A 24,809-nucleotide genomic window follows, 5' to 3' on the forward strand; every position below is an offset into this window, starting at 1 on the left:
ATTACACATGATGTTTGAGAGTTTACTTAGAAGTAACAAAATAAAGTTTGTAGTGTAACAGTTACAATCTTAAAGTTGTTTATTAATATATCTGAAATTATTAAATTTTTTGGTTTAATTAAATAAAATTAAACAATAGTAATAAAAATTAAATAAAATTTTATAACTTGCTGCTTGTTTTTTATTGCGTTCAGAAATTTTTTCCTGTTTGCGGTTCGTCAGAAAATTTCCGTTTAGAGACATTTTTTGAAAATTTCGAAAAATTAGAAAATTCATATTTTGCCCAATTCAAGTCCCAAAGTTAAACTGTTACACTTTTCTTCTATGAAATTTACCACTCGTTCTTCTCGTGTGCTCAGAATTTTTCTAAGACTTACGGTTCGTTATTTCGGAAACCGATTGCGCTAGAGACAAAATTTAAGTACAGCTCTGTTCAGAATTCAGCTGAGAGTATACCTGCTTAATTTCGTATTTTACAAGTCATTATTGTGAGAGTTACGGTATTATGAACAAACCCCCTTATGACGTACGGGTATGAAAAAGAGATAACAACCTAATCCTAGGTCGTCCCAACACACTTCTTGTAAAATTTCATAAACATCGGTCAAACCGTTTCGGATGAATATGGCAACTAACACTGTGACCAGAGCATTTTATACATACAGAGTGTGTCAGCCAAATGGAATAAATTAGCTAATAAATAAATGAGGGAGTATTCGAAAAAACGGTCGAACACGTCGATTAGTATTTATAGTTGCGCTTTTTTCCATAAAAACTATTTATACGGGGTGTATCAGGTAACGGTCGCCAATACCAACTTGCTTATTTTAAATAGAACACTCTGTATATTAATTAATTTTTACATTTTTCTCAGATCATTTTAGACATATTTTGAGTACAATGTCCTATCTTTGACTGTTTCAGAAATATTAAGAAAAATGCAAAAATTAACATTTAGAAAACAAAATTATTTATTTGTCGAAAGTCGCTACCACTGTCTTAATACTTCTTACCCATTTAGGTCTTGGTAATGATAAAGTAAGCAAAAACTATTTAAGCATTCCTTTTTATTGACATGTAAAAAAACAAAAAAATTGTTTACTTTGGTTTAAAACGCTAATGTTTTATTGTTCCATGGGAGAAGTAGTTGTCAGTGCTATAGTCGTTTGAATTTCATTAACCGCAAGCCAGAAAAATGGTTCATTTAACAGAAATGCACAAAATTACAATTATACAGATGATTGGCTATGGAGATAAGACACGGACGCAAATGGAAGTAGCTCGCTTATTTCACGAAGCATTCCCTGATTTGCCGCCCATATCTCAAGGGACAATTAGTAAAATAGAGAAGCAATTCCACGAGCTGGGCCATGTCAGGAAGTTAAAAAAAAACGCTGCCAATGCAATAAGTGAGGATACCGGATACCAAATTGGATGTTATGCTTGAGTTTGAGGAACACCCACATACATCTGTTCGACAAGCCCCAGTACTCGATATTAGCTATTCATCGGTTAGTCGAATATTAAAAGAAAACAAACTGCATCCCTATAAAATTATACACACTCAGGAGCTCATGGAAGACGATTTTAATAGGAGAACGTATTTTTGTGAACAAATGATGGCAATGTTAGACAGCAATGTGATCCAATTAGAGCATGTTTTGTTTTCTGATGAGTGCACCTTTACTCTTCACGGTCATACTAGTCGGCAAAATTGCCACTATTGGTCCAGGGAAAATCCTCACTGAATGACAGAAGGCAATACTCAATACCCTGAGAAGGTTAACGTGTGGGCAGGAATTATTGGAGATCAGATCATAGGTCCCTTTTTCATAGATGGCAATTTGAATGGCGACAATTATTTAGCATTGCTCCAAAATAATGTAGTGCCAACGTTGGCTAACTTGTATCCTGATCCAGGAAACCCACAAGTTCCAGTGAATATGATATGGTTTCAACAAGATGGAGCACCACCCCACTACCACATCCATGTCCGGCAGTACCTCAACCAAATATTTCCAAATCGGTGGATAGGGAGGAGAGGATCGATGGAATGGCCACCACAATCCTCCGATTTGACGCCGTTAGATTTTTTCTTATGGGGATATGTGAAAAGTATTGTATACTAAACTAAACCCACTGACTTAGCTGACTTACGAAGACGAATAACGCTTGCGATTAGATCGATCACACCTGAGATGTTGAGTAACATTAGAAGAAATTTCTATTCACGGTTAGGGTGTTGCCAATATTTCCAAATCGGTGGATAGGGAGGAGAGGATCGATGGAATGGCCACCACAATCCTCCGATTTGACGCCGTTAGATTTTTTCTTATGGGGATATGTGAAAAGTATTGTATACTAAACTAAACCCACTGACTTAGCTGACTTACGAAGACGAATAACGCTTGCGATTAGATCGATCACACCTGAGATGTTGAGTAACATTAGAAGAAATTTCTATTCACGGTTAGGGTGTTGCCAAGACGTTCGTGGGGAGCATTTTGAACATCTCCTACATTGACATTATTGTTTAGACTTGTATTATTTAGAAGTTTTTGAATATGTTGTAGCGACTTTTGACAAATAAATAGTTTTCTTTTCTAAATGTGAATTTTTGCATTTTACTTAATATTTCCGAAACAGTCAAAGATAGGTATAGGATATTGTATTCAAAATATGTCTAAAATGATCTGAGGAATCTAAAAATTAATGAATATACAGGGTGTACTATTTAAAATAAGCAAGTTGGTATTGGCCACCGTTATCTGATACACCCCGTATAAAAAGTTTTTATGAAAAAAAGCGCAACTATAAATACTAATCGACACCTTCGACCGTTTTTTCTAATACTCCCTAATTTATTCCATTTGGCTGACACACTCTGTATATGTAGCTGTAAATATTTTGTTGGCTACTAAAATGACTATTATATTATATATTATATTATATTATATATAAAACCGTATAAACTTTCCCTGAACTTTCACAAATAATTCAACATCAAAATTAGCCAAATCGGTCCAGCCATTCGTGAGTTTTAGCGAGACTAACGAACAGCAATTGATTTTTATATATTAAGATTTCCTTTTTTATTATTATATTTATTATACAGGGTGTTTCATTAATAATTGTCCATATAGTAACTGGAGAAACCTTAGCACAAAATACGAAGATTTAACCTAAAACACTTAAATAAAATGTGGTTCCTTACTGAGTTACAGGGTGTTTTATCTAAAAATTTAAAAACTATTTTTGCTCAGCATTTTAAAACTGTTCGACGTATCCTTTACATACTTGGCAGAAAGTGCGACTACTAGACATCCTACTAAATAATGATAAACAAACGTTTTTAGCTACTACCAGAGGCGTACGACGGGGGAAAGTGAATTATTGACCCTTTCCAAATTCTACGCCACTGGCGGAATTGCTATTTTAGTTCAATTTTTGGATTCTCCAATACTTTCTATGAAAATATTATAATCTTCATTCGTAACGATAAAATCTCTAGTTTTCGAGATCTTTGGAATTAAAAATGAAACGACACGGTTATTTTGATTAAATGTATTGTGTCGCTTCTTTTTTAATTTCAAATATCTCGAAAACTAATCATTTTATCGTTACGAATGAAGAGAATATTATTTACATAAAAAGTATTTAAAATAAAAAAATTACACTAAAATAGCAATTTCGTCAGTGGCGTAGAATTTGGGAAGGGTCAACCTGCCACTATCCCCTGCCGTACGCCTCTGGTAGTAGCTAGAAACGTTTATTTATCTTAATTTAGTAGGGTGTACAGTACCTACACTTTCTACCAAGTATGATAAGGAATCGCCAAATAGCTTTAAGTACTGGGTACAAATAATTTTAAATTTTAATCATATGAATCATACCATAAATTAATCAAAATAACTGTGTCGTTTCATATTTAACTTCAAATATCTCGAAAACTAATGACTTTATCGTTACCAATGAGGAGCATATTATTTACGTAGAAAGTATTAAGGAATCTAAAAATGCCACTAAAATAGTAATTTCTCCAGTGGCGTAAAATTTGAGAAAGGTCAACCATTTACTATCCCCTGTCGTACGCCTCTCGTAGTAACTAGAAACGTTTGTTTATCACAATTTAGTAGGTAGGGTGTATAGTAGTCGCACTTTCTGTCAAGTATGAAAAAGATTCGTAGAATAGTTTTAAAATGCTGGGCAAAAATAGTTTTTAAATTTTTAGGTTAAACACCCTGTAACTCAGTAAGGAACCACAATTTATTTGTGTTTTAGGTTAAATCTTCGTATTTTGTGCTAAGGTTTCTCCAGTTACTATATGGACAATTATTAATGAAACACCCTGTATATATTTATTTATAAATAAACGAACCTTTTTTTCAAAGTATGTACCTTCTAATGTTAAGATTATTAAATTTTCAGGTATATGCAAGTCCAAAACCATTTAACACAACTCCGTTGCAAGTAGAGATTTTGGAAAAAGAGCTAACAGAATTAAAATTACAAACGCAAGAAACCGAAAGCAGAAATGCATATTTGTCGGCTATAGTGGATGAACAAAAAAAGTAAGTATTTTTAAGCATTTTTAAGTCTTTTAAATGCAGTAAATCCATTTTTAACAAAAAAATGCGACTTTAAAATGGCTGGGCTGTGTAGTTATATACAGCTAAGGAATGAGCTTTATCTGCAAAGATCTATTGTATCCCCTTTTTTTGCATACTAACGTTCATAGTCTTACAGTATTTCAAGCAGATGATGCATCCTCCCAAGAAACCTTTTCCTTCCAAGAAGTTTAATATATCTAGAGACATTCATCTGGACCCACTAATCGATAGTTTACTTAATGATCATGGAGCTCAGAATCCAAGATCCGGCAAGAGAGGACAATCAGATTTAGTCGACAGGGCCTCTCAGGTCGTCATCAAGGTAAATCCCTGTCAAACAAATAGGAATAACTCTATAGCATTGAAAATTGGAACATGGAACGTAAGAAGTTTATACCAATCAGGCAAACGGGATAACGCTGTGTCAGAAATGTGCAGAATGAAGATTAACATACTGGGCCTTAGCGATATACAATGGCCTGAATCAGGAAAATGTAACACCAGAAATGGAACCAGAACACTGTATTACTCCGGAAATAACGACCCCAATCACAAACAGGGAGTTGGAATTATAGTTGATAACAATTTTCGGAAAGCTGTTTGTAACTTTGTTCCCTACTCTGATCGAGTATTAATGCTTTCTCTTAACTCTCATTTAAATCGTAAAATAAATATAATCCAAGTATATGCACCCACTGCAGACAAGGATGAAGACACCATAGATGCCTTCTATGAACAAATTGGCAATGTCTTAAAGCTAACTAAAAGACACGACATAAATATTATAATGTGCGATTTGAACGCTAAAGTCGGTCAAGGAGAAGTGGAGAATTGTGTGGCGCGATATGGACTCGGGGAAAGAAATGAACGTGGCGATAGGTTTGTTGATTTCTGTATCAATGAGGAACTCATAATTGCAAATACCTTGTTCAAACTTCCTAAACGTAGACTATATACATGGAAATCACCAGCTGACAATAACAACAAAATAGTCAGAAATCAAGTAAATTATATTATCGTCAACAGAAGATATAGAAATTCTATAATATCATCTAAAACTTATCCAGGAGCGGACATATCCTCCGATCACAACCCTGTTGTTTTGTCTATGAGAATGAGACTAAAGAAGGTAAAGATCCCTAGCTCCAATAAAGTCATGGATACAAGGCGGCTCAAACAAGACAACATATATGCGGAAACGAACGTTAAAATAAACAAGAACTTAAGGAAAGTCAAAGAAGATTCCTTCTAACGACGCGACTACTCACAGGTTAAGCAGTGGTTCCCAACCTTTTTCCCATGATCGCCCCGTTAGGCAGTGTAAATACTACAATCGCCCATCGCCCCCCCCCCCCCCTAAAATTTTATTTATTTTTACATTTCGTAAAATGATAAATGGTTATATTTAAAAGAATTGTTAATGGCTTCCTTGGGTCTGGTGTCTCTCACATAATTTGTTTATGTCAGGCTCAATGTTGGTTAATAGCAGCCTCAAATCCGCTCTTTCTATGTCGGGCCTATTTCTTTGTTTGTTTTCCAATATACACACAGAACTAAAATCTTTCTCCACTAGATATATTGTGGGGAATGCTAATTCTAATAGTAATTTGATTGAATTCCACAAGATATGATAAACATCTTTTATCCGCGGTCAAAATCTTTCATACCCACACTGCCCCCACACTACCGAAACAGATTTTCAATTTCAACATCATGCTTCAAATCAATCATGCTTTCTTGAAGACAAGAACATGTCGTTAAAACTTCTGCGCTGAAAGGATTGATAAACCAAGTTGGCACTTTTAGACTAGTTAAATCTTGAAATCGGGACTGCAGATCTTCTTTCAATGTTTGACGGTGAAGGCAATTTGAAGATCCTCAGAATCATCACACGAAGATTTCAAGTTGGGAATGATCCTACTATTCCCTTCGCTTTGACGTCCATCAAGTTAGCAGAACAAAGTCACCAGAACACAATTATTCTTATACCATAACATAATTAAGTGTAAATTAAATGCAAATTTAATGTTCCAAGAAAAAATGTATTGCTCTTTTCTTTTAAAAGTTATCGCATGTTCTGCTAACTTGATAATCAAGCTAGCAGAACATGCGATAACTTTTAAAAAAGAAGAGCAATAAATTTTTTCTTGGAACATTAAATTTGCATTTAATTCAGATAATACTTTGGCATTCAATTATAAATGATTTATCAATTTTTGAACTACAGTTCTGCTAGCTTAATTATCAAGTTAGCAGAGTATGCGATAAATTTTAAAGAAGAGCAATACATTTTTTCTTGGAACATTAAATTTTCATTTAATTCAGAGAATACTTTGGCATTCAATTATAAATGATTTATCAAATTTTTGAACTACTGTTCTGCTAGCTTAATTATCAAGTTAGCAGAATATGCGATCAATTTTAAAGAAGAAGAGTAATAAATTTTTTCTTGAAACATTAAATTTTCATTTAATTCAGAGAATACTTTGGCATTCAATTATAAATGATTTATCAAATTTTTGAACTACTGTTCTGTTAGCTTGATTATCAAGTTAGCAGAACATGCGATAACTTTTAAAGAAGAATAGCAATAAATTTATTCTTAGAACATTAAATTTGCATTTAATTTAGAGAATACTTTGACATTCAATTATAAATGATTTATCAGTTTTTGAACTACTGTTCTGCTAGCTTGATTATCAAGTTAGCAGAACATGCGATAACTTTTAAAAGAAAAGAACAATAATTTTTTTCTTGGAACATTAAATTTGAATTTAATTTACACTTAATTATGGGATACGAATAACTGTGTTCTGCTGACTTTATTTAGGTTTCGCTTTGGTCATATTTATCTTTTTCCCCTGTAGTGTTCCCTTCACACAATGTTGCCAAACTAAATTTTGTTATAATCGGTTTAAATTTTCTAGCCGATTTTCGAGGCGGCTATACCTATAGAAATAAATTGTATTATGATTTATAGCCCTCTGTTTCTAGACGAGATGTTTGTATTTTTATTACCAGCATTAGTATACATATTTACTTTTTATTATCCGATGGATATCCGATCGAAATTATCGATTGTATTTTTTTTTTAATTACACATTTTTCGTTTCCCGGAAGTTAAACGCTCCCCTTATCGCCTCCATTTCTCTGTCGCCCCCCATATAGCCCCCTTCGCTCTATTGCCCCCCTGAAAATCTCAAATCGCCCACCGGGGGGCGATCGCCCCCCGGTTGGGAATCACTGGGTTAAGGCGTAGCAGTTTGGGAGTATATGCTTAGAGGTTTCATCTTCTAATTCGCAGAACCTGATGTATTCCTGTTACTTCAATATTTTCAGATTTTTATCTAGTACCTTCAATATTTCCAGATTTTTTTCCAATCGATAATGGCCTGTAAGTATCCCTAATAAAGTACATAATTCATTTTCGTAAACTAATACAATATTTAAATCTTGTCTGATCCAAATACTTACAGAAAGGTAACTGAATATAAATTACGTTTAGCAACTATGACGTTTAAATAAGGAATTAGAAATTATAAACAGTATAAAAACAATAAAACTGGAATATTTGGGTCACATAACCAGAGGAGAAAATATAAGTTGCTGAGAATTATTATGCAAGGAAGGATCCAAGGAAGAAGAAGCATAGGAAAGAAGCATCTCCTGGATGAGGAACCTTAGAGAATGGTTTAACTGTAGTTCATTCTCATTACAACTATTCAGAGTAGCAGCCAACAAAATGACCATAGCTATTATGATATCCAGCCTCCGATAGGAGATGAAACTTCAAGAAGAAAAACTGAATTTTCTTTGCTTAGTTGATTTTATTTTCCCAAATAGTTCCATATTATTCTGAAGCTGATTATATGTAATAATTTCAGTCCTTTGATGACCGCTTGACCATCGGGCATTAGTACAATCTTTTGATCCTAATAGTATTGTTCAAGTTTAACTTTTCGCATTGTTTCTCATGTTGCTTAGACGGGTTCTAATTTGCCAGGCCACTAACTTGTGCGTGTTGATTGATCTCACTATTGTCGTTTAGATCCACCTCAGTCATAATTTTTAAATTTTTCCTTATAAAATTAATGTCTCTAATATGAAGTAAAAATTTCAGTGAATCATATTTGAATCGCTTATTGTATAAAGGGAATAAGTCCACTTCCGTACGAAATTAAAGTGAGATATACATTTTGTTAAACCAACGTCGACTGATCGATGAGTCTATAAAGGAAATTTGTGTCTCTGACCATACGCTAAAATCGCACGATAAAATTTTTGTTGAGCGTATAAAGGGAACTAGTCCGGGACTGATTACCTTTATACAATAATTCTTGTGGCTTCACCATCGTTTGTGTCATTTTGTTTACAGAGTCGTTTATTTTATTACTTCGGTTAGCTTACGTTAGTTAGTCTTACGATGTATTTTAGGTCTTGTTTGTAATAATAAACCTTTTTTTGTAAATAAATTAATAATTTAACTGTAGAGAAGCAGCATTATTTTGTCTTTTATTCATTAATTGTATAAAGGAAACAAGTTCCAGCCTTTAAAAACGACTTTTTGGCCTTAATAGTTTTCAAAGCCAAGTTTGCTGTATCACATGTCACTCTCTACTAGTCTCCTTCTACATTTCATCTGTAGAACAAAATTTGATAGGTCATCAAGTTTCTAAACTAAATAGTTTTTTTCGTTTTTCTCAAAACTAAGTATTGTGGACTTATACCTTTTATACAATGAGCGCTTCATTTATAGGAAGATATTAATACCTACACATATGTATTTTAATTTATTCATCAAAATAGGGATTTTTGACAATTATGACTATCTTATATCAATGGTTGTTTAATTGAATATTCCTAATAGATGCTAATAGTACTTTTAGATTATTTCCTCAAGTGGCGGATCTACGAGAGAGAAAAAGGGGAAATTCCCTCGCCCTAACAAGGTCCAAAATTAAAGAAAAAAAGTGTTGAAACATAAAAATATATTAGCTAACATGAAACTTAAATCACACACAGATAAATTCAACTCAATAAACACGCTAGTTAGGAAAATTAAGGGAACTTAATCCATATAATCCATTAATGTCTTTTATGTAGTTTGGGTTTATCTTTTTATGTCTCGTAGTTGATATTTGATTGGAAGTTCCCCCCTAAGGCAAATTTCCCCTCCTAAGGCAAATGTCCGGATCCGCTACTGATTTCCTCTATTGTTATCTTGCTGTTTTTTATTAATATTTTAACTGTTATTGTTAATTTGTAAACTTAAACTATAAAATCAAATCAAATACTGAATTTTAGAAATAGCCTTGGATTATTGTAAAAATATTATTGCCTATTTTTTGTAGAAAATTAGAACGTTACGAACGAGACAGAGAAAAAGAACGCGAACGAGCTGGTCAACCGGACCCTGAACTTCTTCGAAAATTGGACGACGCTGAAGCGATCATTCGACGACTGCGCAGAGAAAATTCTGATCTAAGAAGAGAACATGCTGAACATTGCTCCCAGCAGCGTGATGGCTCTTATCCGCAACAAAGAAGTGCAGAAAATGGATACACTTCTCCCAGAAATGGCCATGGGCAGCATTCAGGGAGGGGTAATGGAGGACGGCAGAGGGGAAATAGTGGACACTACAGAGGAAATTGGTTTCCTCCCTTGCATTCTCAGAGTTATTGGCAAAGTAAGTATTAAATAATTATCATCGATCCGATGGCCGATTACCTTAAACATAATAGTAGAGACAACAACTCTTTTTATAATCAGAAATTGAAGAATAATAAGCGGAATATGAAGCAAGGGTATTAGGGGTTAATATATACGGTGAATTAATAATGCATAATGCCACGAAACGATAAAATGACGGTACTACTATCAGCAGAAATAACATATCGCACCACCGCTCAAAGAGTGTTATAAGTCTAAAAAGCAGTTTCGAGAAAACGACGCACGTTTAAATTTGTCCTACATTTTTTGGGTTTAATTCAAAAACTATTAACATTGCAATAATAACTATTTTAGTCAGTTACAATGGTTCTTGAAGCTCTATAAAATAGCATATTACCAGAGAACGGCAGTTCTCGCCAGTGGCGCACAACCCCTCCTACACGCGACAATATACACGAATATTTCGATTTTCTAAATCTGACTGAATTGAAAATTGGTCCAACTTCCATCTTAAAGTTCAAGAAAAGACTGACCCATCCATATTCAACCATCAATTTTGGTCCAAGGGTGTGGATTTTACGGCCCTTCCTATTTAGGGTCTGTTTTTCGTTCTCGTCCCCAAAACTCTCAAAAATTTCGAAAATTTAAGTCCGACCTTTGCTGTTTCTGATAGTACTGTTCCAACCTTTCCAACGAATGTCTAATTTTGAAAATCGGTTATACCATTCAAAAGTTACCGAGCTCAGAAATATGACTCAATTTCTATTTAAAAAAGGGAAAATGGTTCTGGATATGTATGTATGTATGTATGTATGTATGTATGTATGTATGTATGTATGTATGTATGTATGTATGTATGTATGTATGTATGTATGTATGTATGTATGTATGTATGTGCTCAATAATTCCTGTAATACCTTCAGTTATACTTGACCTTAGATGCATCAGAATACTACTTGTCAATACGTTTTAAACTCATGCTTAGTGATCAAAATCGGTTAAGCCGTTTAGAAGTTATCAAGCTACAAAAGTATAATCCAATTAACCATTATTCCCGAAATGGTTTATGTAGTTGTAGTGGTTACGACGCTAAATTTGATCTGGTAACGGGCAATCCTAGTTCATTTACCGGCCATGCCAATATTTTTTTTCAATCTATTTGGAATAAAAAAGAAATCTAGTGTACATTCGATGGACACTAGATCATTTGGGAGATAATGCGACAAAGGTGACCATTTATAAAGCTTAACGTGTAATCGAGATACATTGCATTCAACTTCATACATTTAACTTATATTCAAATAACTTTGAAAAACGCCTGATACAAGAATAAAAAACCGCTAAACGCCGTAAATATGAGTTGCGCATACAATATTCCAGCTACAAAAGATCTGATATGAACATTAGGTGGCGCAAAAATGTATTTTCATTTTGATGCAAAATAAAATTCTAGTTTTATTTCAAAATATTTTTCCATAATATTTGCTAAACTTGAAGTAAACGCGCCACAAAAGAGCTTCAAAATTCAAACTGTATTACTCTTTTGTGGCGCGTTTTACTTCAAATTGAGCAAATGTTATGGAAAAATCTTTTTAAATAAAACTAGAATTTTATTTTGCATGAAAATGAAAATACTCTTTCGCGCAACGTAATATTCATATCAGATCTTTTGTAGCTGGAATATTGTATGCGCCACTCATTTTTACGGCGTTTAGCGGTTTTTTATTCTTGTTAAATATATTAAAAATATTTTAACAAAAACAATTTTTTTGGGTTGCGACACTATACAAATAAAATACCGAAAAATTTACGAAATATTATTTATCAAAAGTGACACTTGCAGTACAGAATATAATATCATTATTATTATCTGGTTAACAGACTTATACTTTTTAATGATGTAACTTTAAATACAAAATATTGCGAAAAGAAAGATAAATAAGTGATAAATTTGTCACTTTTTTTGAGCACATACACAGATTGTTTTGAATAAAGTAATCACATACATATACTGTCTTAACTCGACAAACGACGCTTTATACACATCTTAGATGGACAAATGCTTTACACAAGTCGATATGCGTCGTTGATTTTGGATAATCGTATATTTCGATAATAACACTATAGTGTCATCTAAAGATAAATACTTGACCCATAGACGTGACAACTTGTGAGATAGGAGTTTATAGTTTTATTAAACTGTTGGTGCAATAAAACCGATTTTAATAAAAAATTTTGAGTTATGACACTCTTTGAGCGGAGGTGCGATATGCAGTTTAAGATATGCAGATAATAAGTCAACTATCCTTGCCTAATTTTCTATTAAAATAATCCGTAATGAAAATGGATAAACTATTAGAAAGATAAATTAAGAGAATCAGTATAATGGTAACACGACCGACCATTTTAATTTAAATTGCGAATGCAGTTTATATTTGTACGTAATTTCAGAATTAAATTTTTGGAAAAACAATCATTGTCTGTACTGTAATTAATCCACGCAATAGTTAATCTTCCGTTTCGCAGTGTCTTCTGTAGGGCTACCAGGTCGATGACGTTGTTTCTTACAAAGTTTGATAGGTACTGGGTAGAGGTCCGTTTGGTTTGGCATTCGTTAGATTTTCGATATTCTCTTATAAAATTGTTCCATTTTATCTTTTCCCATGCGTCACTAGGTATTCATTTTTCAAGTGCGTCAAACAAGTTAAATCAAAACATTAATTGAAACGTACGTCGATATGTAGTATGTATCAATGATACCTTCTGTCAGTGGTAATAATTAGGAAATGGCTATTATACCTTGTACGTATTTTACAAAGTTATTTTATTGAAGTCTGTAATCTCTTTGCACTATCGAGGAGATTGATCGACAACATTAAACAGCTTGAACATCATACCGAGGATTACTAGTGTAGAGATAAAAAATATAGAATGGTAATAAATACAAAAAAAACAAAGGGTAAACAGTAATCTTGAAAATACACAAATAAGTTTCCATTCGACAGAACTATAGCCAAAATAATAAATATTACTTGTCACTTTTCCTTAAGGGGAACGGAGCAAAATGCAAAATTTTGACGCATGTCAATCTTTTTCGAATCCTGAAAAAACTAATATATATTTTTGAAAAATTTAAACGAAAAATGAAAGATTGCATTATTAGCGAGGGCCGAAAGTCCCTAAAAACTTATATAATGTTTATTTTAATAAGTTACAAGGGTAAAAATAAAAGAGGAAATTTAGTGTGATTTTTAATTGCAAATATTTCATTCAAAAGAAACTTTTTATTTATTCTAAGGGACTTTCGACCCTCGGTACTAAAGTAGTCTTTCATTCTGCGTTTAAATTTTTCAAAAATACTTATTAGTTTTCTCAGGATTCGAAAAAAATGAATACATTTAAAACACATTGAAAATTTTGACATGCGTCAAAATTTTGCATTTTGCTCCGTTCCCCTTAAAGAATAAATACATACTTACCGGAAGTACTTAAATTAAGAGAGTACAGTAATTAGTCGTTCTAAAAATAATTATGTTTGAAAATAAAAATTACAATAACATAAATCTAAAGACGAAAATATAAATAATTTGAAAAACCAATAAACAATAAATTCAAATAATAACCAACACATGCGCTAATGACACTGTCACTTAAAATCATAAACGTCAAAATTCATAGTAAACAAAATAAAATGAAAAGTTATATCAACGACATGCCATGTTGGTTATCCTTGTTTAACTTATTGTGCTTTCTATGGACAAGCGGTTTAATTTTGCGATACTGGTTTCTATGAGTAAAAAAGAGACCTAGTATAAAAAGTAATTCGTGAATAATTTCATGCATGGGAAAAGTGAGAGTGGAAGTACTATAGCATATTCTACATTTTGTATATATTCAGGACATCCTAAGATTTTCTGACCGCCAGTACCTATTACTAGCTCATAGTTACAACTAGCTTTACACCCCCTTATTAGAACTATACCTTGAGGATGTACGGCAACAATAATTAATGTTGGAAGAGATTATTCACGTTTCAAAGTTACACAAAAAAAGTTTGTAAATTTTACTTCACAAATTTGAGTTAATAAATAATAGGTACGTTTATTTTTATGTTTTGGTATCCACATCGGAAATGGTTCTCAAAATTTTGGAAATCGAAAGGTTAAAATAAACGTATGTTTAACTCAAATTGTATTTAATCGTTATTGGTAGTAATTAATATAAAATTCCACAAGAATTACAATTATCCAAAACATGGACCAATATGGAAAATCATTCAACCTCAATATAAACTTACGTGAATAGAAATCCGCCCACTTAAAAATTTGGTCGTTTTTGATGTGTCGTATTTCCTAAACCTGTTGGCCTATTTAAGCGATTTTTTAATATATTATAGTCTGATTCTTTAGCAATACCGCTGTAATAATACACGTGTACGAATCAAACTGTGTTTTTTTCTCAAAATTCGCATCACACTGTGGCTGTGGAATATTCTATCATTTATAAAATACTAAAATTAAAATCTAACTTTAAACCACAGGTTTTCTCAACATTCTGTTTTTTGATTCATTGGCTTATATTGGATAATAAAAAAGTTAGGTACTTTAACAACTAGACATGTTCTTCACCAATACATGGTGTTTATAAATAAGTGCGACAAACTTTTAGGTGTAATTCTGCATTAAAAATAATGACAGTTTGTTTTGTAAATGTATGTCCGCAAATATTTCGTTTCCGAGATACGGTATGTTGAATTTTTTCTTACAAACTGGCGATTTATTTATTGTTTTAAACCGGTTGAGACATGCAAATGACATTTGGTAGGTTGTAAGAAGTTGTTATTGCGCATTTTTTGACAGACAATTAAGAATTTTATATTCACCATTGGCGCGCATACGGGTCATATGACCGGTTATATTACCCGTATGCACGCCAATGGTGACTATAAAATTCTTAATTTTATGTTACAAAATGTGCAATAACTACCTCTTGAAATCCACCAAATTTCATTTGCATATCTCAATCGGTTTTAGAGCAATAAATAAATCGTCAGTTTGCAAGAAAAAATTCAACATCCGTATCTCGGAAACGAAACATTTGCGGACATACGTATATAAAGCCAACTGTCATTATTTTTCATGCAGAATTACCCCTTAAAAGTTGTCGCACTTATTTAGAAACACCCTATATTGATAAAGAACATGTTTACTTGTTAAAGTACCTACCTTTTTTATTATCCAACATAAACGAATGAATCAAAAAACAGCATGTTAAGAAAACCTGTGGCTATAGTTGGGTTTTAATTTCAGTATTTTATAAATGATAGAATATTCCACAGAGTGATGCGAACTTTGAGAAAAAAGCACAGTTTGATTCGTACACCCGGTAAATAATGAAAATTTACCTGTTTAGCAATAATATTATTACAGCAGTATTGCTAAAGAATCAGGCTATAACATATTAAAAAAATTACTTAAATCAGCCGACAGGTTTAGGCAATATGATATATCAAAAATAACCAAATTTTTAAGTGGGCGGATTTCTATGCACGTAAGTTTAGTATACACTCTAGCAGTCAGCATGTATGTGTATGTCTATTAGATGTCGATGTAGTTTAATTAAGTTTATATGATATCAATTTACCCGATTTACCGGAGTAAATGTAATTGCTTTCACAAATATTGTTAAATATTTTTATCCAAAACTGTCAATATTACATAAATTTCTTGCATAATTTTATGTTATTCAATAAATAGGTATACATAAAGAAATAAATTAATTTGTATTGTAGGTGGCAGGAATCACGATAGATCAATGTCTGGAGAACAGAGCGGAGGACTTCCTAGCCTCCAAGGTAATGAAGGTCATTATCAAAGCAGAAGAGGCTCCAATAACAACCATTACAATAATGGGGAAAATCGGAAATACAGGGGTGGGCAGAAAAATGGAAAACAGACGTAATTAGAGTACTATTAGATATCTAATAGATGCTTTTAAAGGCTGTCATATTTTTTAATATTTTAAAAATAAATGTTGATTAGAAAACTTTTCCCAGATGTGAAAAGTTACGGTAATAGTAAAGATGAGTAAATAAATGCATTTACATCCGTTTTATAAGAATCTGGAGTTTTAATTAATGATTTTAAACTAAAACTAAACTGGTTTTCTTATTAATGAACTAACTTATGTACAAAAGCCCAGTAAAAATAGACCAATAATATTATTTATATCATATCATGCAATAAAGGAAACCTGGAAAAAATGTTACATATATAATAAATACTTTTTTATATTTATATACGACCTATATCATACATAAGTTAAAATAGTCATAATTTATTTTTGTCTTCAAATCATCTTATAAGTGTTTAAAAATTTGCCATGAACAACTTTACTTTTTTCATCTGGGAAGTAAAGTATAGATCAAATAAACTTTTCAATATCAGATCCAAAATTATTGCGTATTACCAGAAAAATCATAATGTTTATAATATGTATCATATGAAAATAAATGTTTATAAATATTTTTAAAGGTATAATTTTTATGACACTTAGTTTGAAAATCAATGACTTGGTTTTTTGATCATATTGTGGTTTTATTTGCTCTGAATTTTTTATCTTGAGTTCTCCTAGCGAAAACATGTGTTAAATATGAGCAACCCTGTGATTTTTGTATTACTTTTGTCTGATTTTATTCTCTGAGATTGAAACAGTATATTTTGTATAAAGAAATGATAGAAATTAAAGAAAATAATCCCCTTAATCACACTACGCTCACTAGTACTATATAAACAAAACAGATACTATATTTTAAATACTAATTAGAAAACCATTTCATGTATTCAGCATAAAATTTTCAAACGTTTTTAACGGCATATTGTATATTGATATAAAATATTATTATTATCAATATTAATTAGAAGGTACTTATCTAATAGCTTAACTCAAAATTGAAGAAATAGATAGATATTAACTTTATCATAAAGAAAGCGGGTTGGGCTGTCCATGATGGGTAAAGCCCATCAAACTTTTTTGTCGCCCGCGACTGAATCGGTGTAATGTGCACATCTGCATACCTCTCTGTACTTATTAAGAAGCCGACTAAACTATCGGCCGATAAAAAGTCTGCAGTCTGCGCGGGCGCTTTAGAGTGAGGCATTCTAAGCATCAATTCACTAAAGGTCGCGTCATATTATAATGCACGTCGCGTTTTCGGCACGTAGCGTTTTCAGACCGGCAATCGGACTGCCCATTCACATTATCATACATAGAACGTTTACGTTGGTTTCAGTTTGGTGCGGTGCAGATGTGTTTATTGTCACAACACATGTTTACATGACAAATTGCCTCGAAAACTACTTTTTAAATTAGACCGCGCAGTATCGTCGCCCCGGCTAGCGAAATTATTCCGATTCGATATTTTTAAACAAACTTACTCAAAAAGAAGTCCTTATAACATATCCACAGGGTGCCGGGCGGTACCGTGGTCGAAAAATTGTTTAAACATTTTTTTTAAACAAATTCACAAAAATATTTTTTTCATTTCGAGCAATATTTTTTTAGATAAACTGGGTCATTCTGGGCAAAAAAGGTCTCTTGTCATTTTTCTCTACAATTGATTGTTGTCGAGTTACATGCGATTAAAAATTTGAAAAATGCGAAAAGGCCATTTTCAAGGCTTAATAACTCGATTAAAAGTATTATTATGAATTTCAATAAGTGACCAAATCAAGTTTCAAACCCCTTCTTCAAGGTCCCAAAGAGATTTTTGTCATTATTTTACTACAAAGCTGTTATTTTTAGTTATTAACAATTAGCGCTATAGTTCAACTGTATCGTCGCCCCCGTTAACGAAACTATTTCGATTAGATTTTTTTGCACAAACTTACTCAAAAAGAGTCCTTATAACAAACACATCCACAGGGTGCCGGGCGGTGCCCTTGTCAAAAAATTGTTTTAACAATTCTTATTAAACAAATTCACAAAAATAATTTTTTCATTACGAACGATTTTTTTTTAGATAATTTGGGTTATTCTTAGCAAAAAACGTATCTTGCAAAAATGCGGAAATGGCCATATAACTCGACAACAATCAATTTTAGAGAAAAATCACAAGAGACCTTTTTTGCCCAGAATAACTCAAATTATTATTAATTTGGGTTTAATTAAATTATTAATAAAAAATTATTTTTGTGAATTTGTTTAACAAAAATTGTTTAAACAATTTTTAGACCACGGCACCGCCCGGAACCCTGTTGATGTGTTATAAGGACCTCTTTTTGAGTAAGTTTGTGCAAAAAAATCTAATTTCGCTAACGAGGGCGACGATAGAGTTGGACTATAGCGGTAATTGTTAATAGTTAAAAATAACAGCTTTGTAATAAAATAATGACAAAAATCTCTTCAGGACCTTGAAGAAGTTGTTTGAAACTTAATTTGGTCACTTATTGAAATTCATAGTAATAATTTTCAATCGAGTTATTAAGCCTTGAAAATAGCCATTTTCGCAATTTTAGAGAAAAATGACAAGAAACCTTTTTTGCTCAGAATTACCCAAATTATCTAAAAAAAATATTGCTCGAATGAAAAAATATTTTTGTGAATTTGTTTAAAAAAGATTGTTTAAACAATTTTTCGACCACGGCACCGTCTGGCACCCTGTGGATATGTTATAAGAACCTCTCTTTGAGTAAATTTGTGCAAAAAATCGAATAGGAATAATTTCGCTAGCGAGGGCGACGATACTGACCGGTCTAAATACTCTGTATCAAATTCAAAGAAATACCTAAATAAACAACGAGGGGAAAACGACCCGTAGCTGTCAACATCCGAAAAATATTGTTTTCGAATGAACCGAACGCAGACGTAACGTGTCTTATACGCTACGTTACGTGTCTTATACGCACAATATGAATGGTTCAATTTAAAAAGCATTAAATTATATTTTTCGCAAACGAAACGCTACGTGCCGAAAACGCGACGTGCATTATAATATGAGGCGACCTTAAGTAGTTCGTATTCGGTACATTCCATGTCAAATCACTCAGGCAAAAAATTTTGGATCTCCGATTTGTCTGAAAATTGGTATATAGCTTCTGCGGGACGTAAAAATAAGATATTTAAGGTCAAAAAATCTTCTTCTTTTTTTCTCAAAATGTGATTATATGCGATTTTACAGTGATTTGGTGTTTATTTAAACAAATTTGCATTTTCTGTCGTAAAGTACCTATCAATGAAAAACATAATATTTTAATAGAAAGGACTCAAAAATGTCATTATATGGCATTATAACAAGTTATTTTGAATCAAAACAAGTTTTTGATCAAATTTTATAGTGTAAAAAACGTTAAAATACCGTTTTTTACATTTTCCTCCATTCCCAAAATACATCATCATCGATTTGGCTGAAAATTTGCCCACAGATATCCAAAAGATAGAACTTTAAGTGGTTAGAAGGATTTGAATTAGATTACAATACCAAAAAAGTTACATGCAATAATATCAGACTCAAAAGTATATATTAGTCCAGTCGGGATAGCAGTTGACCTTGAATGCCGAGCTGCCCAAAATTTTATTTTTCTGATCTTTAAGGGAGTCAATAGTAGCCTAAATTTAAAATCACGAATGAATTCCTCCGTTACGTTAGCCGCCATCTTGATTTTAAAGGAGAACCTGTTTGGCTCAATATCTCCGCCATTTTTAACTTTTCGACAAAAATGGTAGGAACTGAAATTGTTCCAAATAAATCGTATTTACAATTATTATAATTTCTTTTTAACAATTTTTGTCGTGAGGTCGATATTTTCGAGTTAATTTTACTTACAGTAGACGCCTATATTTTTGACTATAATATTGCATGTAACTTTTTTGGTATTGTAATATAATTCAAATCCTTCTCACCACTTAAAGTCCTATGTGTTGTCTATCTGTGGGCAAATTTTTAGCCAAATCGATTATGATGTATTTTGGGAATGGAGAAAAATGTAAAAACGGTATTTTAACGTTTTCTACACTATAAAATTTGATCAAAAGCTTGTTTTGAATCAAAGTAACTTGTTATAATGCCATATAATGACATTTTTTAGTCATTTCTATTAAAATATTATGTTTTTCATTGATACTTTACGATAGAAAATGCAAATTTGTATAAATAAACACCAAATCACTGTAAAATCGCATAAAATAACATTTTGAGAAAAAAGGAAGAAGAAGATTTTTTGACCTTAAATATCTTATTTGTACTTCCCGCAGAAGCTATATACCAATTTTCAGACAAATCGGAGGTCCAAAATTTTTTTTGCTCCAAAATTGAGTGATTTGAAATGGAATGACCCATTCACATGTTCGTCTTGAAGTTAGGACGGGGTCTGATTTTACCTGAGCTTGAAAGGGAAGAATTTTTGAATTTTCTTTTTTGTAACGGGACATGAGAAGGATAGCTGAAGTTACGAAGTTTAAAAGATTAAGAAATGAAGATATAAGGAGATTGCTGGAACAGTAACGGATAATGAGGAAGATCTAAAACAAACAATTGAGCTGCTTTGGCCACATACAACGAATGGAGCAAAACAGGCTAACAAAGAGGTTCAGGAAGCCAAAATGGGAAACAAAAGAAAAATGGGAAGCCGAGGAAAACATGGATGGACCAGATCCAGGATACAGGGGAAAGGAGACACATTAGTATAAGAGATATGAAGAACCTGGCCACCAATAGAAGCGTATGGAAGACATGGATAAGGGACGGAACCTGACATCTGACGCCCTGAAGGGCACTAAGGATTATCAGAAAAAAGAAGAACTAACGGGACACATAATGTTCGCAGTGATATTCTTAATGCAGTAGAAAACTGCACACATTGAGCACGAATCACTATGCATTTGAATGTAATTATTGTATTCCAGAAATATTCTAAAATAATATCATTCCTTTGAACACAGTCTTAGTCAGATTCAAACAATAACATTTTCTTAAGTAATACCAATATCAACTCTTTTCATACACATCTTACCATGATTTTTTGACCTTTGACTCATACTTCTAACGGGTATTTAAACTCTAGAAATGCTTCATATTTATGTGTGATTCTCATTTCGACATTAAATATGTTTACTAATCTCGTAGTTCTAAAAGTGATCTGTAATATTGAATCCAGCTTATAATATTTGCTAGGGGTTAAAATAGACTCATCAATAGTACCTATCAACAGCAAATAAAAACTATCACACCAGTCGAACACTACTTTCAATGCTATTTATTATAATAGTCATTGCAATATTTAATTGAGAACTTTTACATCTAAAACAGTATATCTTTTTATAGTTAACTACTAGACTACTAGTTATGGCAATATTATAAAATATAGTATAAAAAGCATGTAAGGTGATTAATGTTGTAAACATTTTGATTTTTATAAAACGAACTATTATCTAAATGCGCTTATCAATGTTAAACTTTAGATTAAACTGTAGCGACTGAAAGGTGCCAAATGGACCAATTTCTTTTCTAATGTTAACAAATTGAATACATTTTAACATAATAAACTAAATATTTATAACAGTCTTTTTCAAAAAGTTACTAAACCATCAAAAATAATTTACATTTGTGGAATTTCTATAATAATTATATTGAAAAACCCTTTTCGTAAGGAATTTGTCTCTCAGTATCTTATAGTCTATTCGTTTGAAAGGTGAGTCTATCCTAATGGATTCAATAACGAAAAGCAATACGATTATAACCATAAAAATTACAATCAAATAAAAAACAACTAAAGTAACATCTTCATTTATATTTAAAAATATAAATAATATCATAATGATAAAGAGGGAAGTCATAAAATTAAGTAATTCATTTACTATTTTTATTTATAAATTGCAATAATATATTATGTTTGTCTACTACTACTTGTTAGATAGGTGTCGAAGATTATAAATAATATAAAATAATATAAAAATAAAAAAAAAATTAAAAAGATAATTCTAAGAAAGTTGGAATATTTCCTAATAATCTCAAATTTTGTAGTAAATATATCTGTATCATATAAATGTATCTATAAGTACAAGAAGATAAGAAGGGTACAAGTGGCAAGATAATTAGTGGTCTCATTCTATAATATCCTTTCGATTTTATAAAAGAAATGGAAATTTTTTTTCTTGGTCGAATGTGAAATTTGGTGCAAAAAAATCAGAACTAGTAGCTTTCTTAATATATTACATCGCTTACGATTGAAAAAGCCTCATTATGTCAGATGTGTTAACAAGTGTTCTATTGAGAACAGATAGATGTATAATATTATAATATATGTCGTTCTTTTAAAACGATAAAATCATTTAAATGTTTATGGTTAGCGTCTTGCCGTATTTTGCTATTTTTTATTAATCGTAAGTAGATAATATAACGCAACAGTCATCCACAGTCATACTGAAAACGGTAAAACACAAAAAGCAAATAACAGAGATTGTAGATTTGTAGGATTTTCTCCTTATAGAAATTAAATTTTAATAATACTTTGCAGATGTTTTCTCCTTATAGAAATTAAATTTTAATAACACTTTGCAGATGTTAATATATTCTAGTTGCATATTCGCAAGAAAGTCCTGAAATATGTATGGTCTATCTTATTATTTGGATGCGCACCATGGACATTAAAAACCACAATGCATAACAAACTAGAAGCATTCCAATTGTGGTACTATCGACGGATTCTAAAAAATATTGTGCATTTCACACACTTCCAATGAAGTTGTTCTAATAATGACGAATTCAAAACGTCTGCTCATAATCATCATAAAGAAAAAAAAACAGAATAAGTACTTCACTCGTATAATAAGAGGGCCTAAATACCATCTATTTCGCCTTATAATACAAGGGATGTGGAGGGAAAGAGATGGATTGGTCGAAAGAAACTTTCATGGCTGCGTAATATTAGACAATGTTGTAGTTTCACAGTAAAATAATTGTTTCGCGCAACAGCCTATAGAGAAAGGATTCAGATAATCATGATGACGGCCAACATCTGAATATAGTCTCGGCACCTAAAAAAAAGATTTCTAGATAAAATCTCAATTTTTCTATAAAATTTTTAATATTTTCAAGAGATACAAAATATCAAAGTAACTGTTTACAATAACATTTAATGAAAAATTCTTTTATAAAAAAATTCTTCCTTGTGTAAGTTAACAATACATTTTATTACTTTATGGTTTGGTAACCCTATGAAATACAAAGACACTGAATTTATGTAAAAACTAATACCAACCACGCTACATATAAATAAACATATAATTTTGGAAAACAAGAATATTGAAATTATTTGAATATGTTGTACTGAAGCATTGTCTATATTATCGACTAAAATATTGATTGTATTAAGTTTTTTATTATTTTTATTGTTTACGTTTTTCCTACTTATAATATAGTATTATTCATGTGATATAAAACGTTTAAGGAGATATCGCTCTTAAATTATGATATTCATTTAATGGATCAGCCTCCAGAATAGATTATTCAAAAAAAGAAATTTTTATTTATTTTCATTCTAAATAATAAATATTTTTACTATATTTTCACCAAACTCATTACCAATATTTCTTAACGCTGTTACGTGAACTAAAGTAAAAAATGTTCTTAATCTAAAATTGTTCCACAAATTAAGTTTTAATTTATTAAAATAATTGTCCCTACTCTGAAGTAAAATAATGTCATTTGTATTTATCCTTATCTAAATTAAGCACAAAACTTACTTTTAACATATTAAAATTTGCCAATAATCTATTAACAATAAATCCCTTGATTGGTAAAGTTCGGTTGATCCTGTAGTTTAATATTATTTTTTAAAGCAGATTGATATTGTTTTCCATATATATTTAATATTCTGGATGGATGAAGTTTTTCTTCTATATTTTCTCAAAAAATTGTTCTTAGTAAAAAAATTGTTATTCCTTTTTCTTACGTAATTCCGCCACTATCTTCTTTTGGTATTTCACATTGGGCATATTCGACATGGTTTTAAGAACATTTATATTAGCGTTAATATGACGTTCGTCTTTATAAAAGGTAAAAAAGGGGATAAATTAGCCCTAAAACTTATTTTCAAGGTTATATTTATAATTAAATATACAGTTTAAAATATTAGAACTTCTGGAGACTGTTCTATGAAACTATTATACTCCAATTGTGATTAAAAATACAGCGTATGCAGAAACTTGCAAAGGGATAGAAAACTTCTCAAAACATTTTCATATAACGATATTAAAGTTCACATAATTGTGTCATGTCCTCTGCCTACGTATGTGACAAACAAAGCAATTTAATAAACAATATATAAATATTATGTATACACATCTCATACCTATAGATATGGCAAATATACACAGAATCAAATAAAGCAAACTGAATATACGGGTGCTTTTCATTTGTAAAGCTTTACTTTTTAGAATAAAACATAGCAAAACCGTTTTAGAATATTAGTCTTTTTGAATCTCTGGTTGTTATTACTTTTTGAATATTATATCAATATTGCATATTATACA

The 24,809-nt window shown here is 31.5% G+C and overlaps 1 protein-coding gene across 1 annotated transcript in view; it reads left to right on the forward strand.

The window, feature by feature from the left end:
- The window catches only part of LOC114333173 (putative uncharacterized protein DDB_G0279653), a 41,581-nt gene extending 24,569 nt beyond the window's left edge, over positions 1-17,012 (forward strand). The window contains exons 4-6 of the mRNA XM_028283024.2: positions 4,429-4,571; positions 9,962-10,296; positions 16,072-17,012. Coding sequence (XP_028138825.1) covers positions 4,429-4,571; positions 9,962-10,296; positions 16,072-16,241 — 648 coding nt within the window. The 3' untranslated portion in view covers positions 16,242-17,012. The remainder of the gene's footprint in view (positions 1-4,428; positions 4,572-9,961; positions 10,297-16,071) is intronic.
- Positions 17,013-24,809: the final 7,797 nt, after the last annotated feature.

The sequence above is a fragment of the Diabrotica virgifera genome, chromosome 5 (genome assembly GCF_917563875.1).
Source record: "Diabrotica virgifera virgifera chromosome 5, PGI_DIABVI_V3a".
In the NCBI taxonomy this organism is placed as follows: domain Eukaryota; kingdom Metazoa; phylum Arthropoda; class Insecta; order Coleoptera; family Chrysomelidae; genus Diabrotica; species Diabrotica virgifera.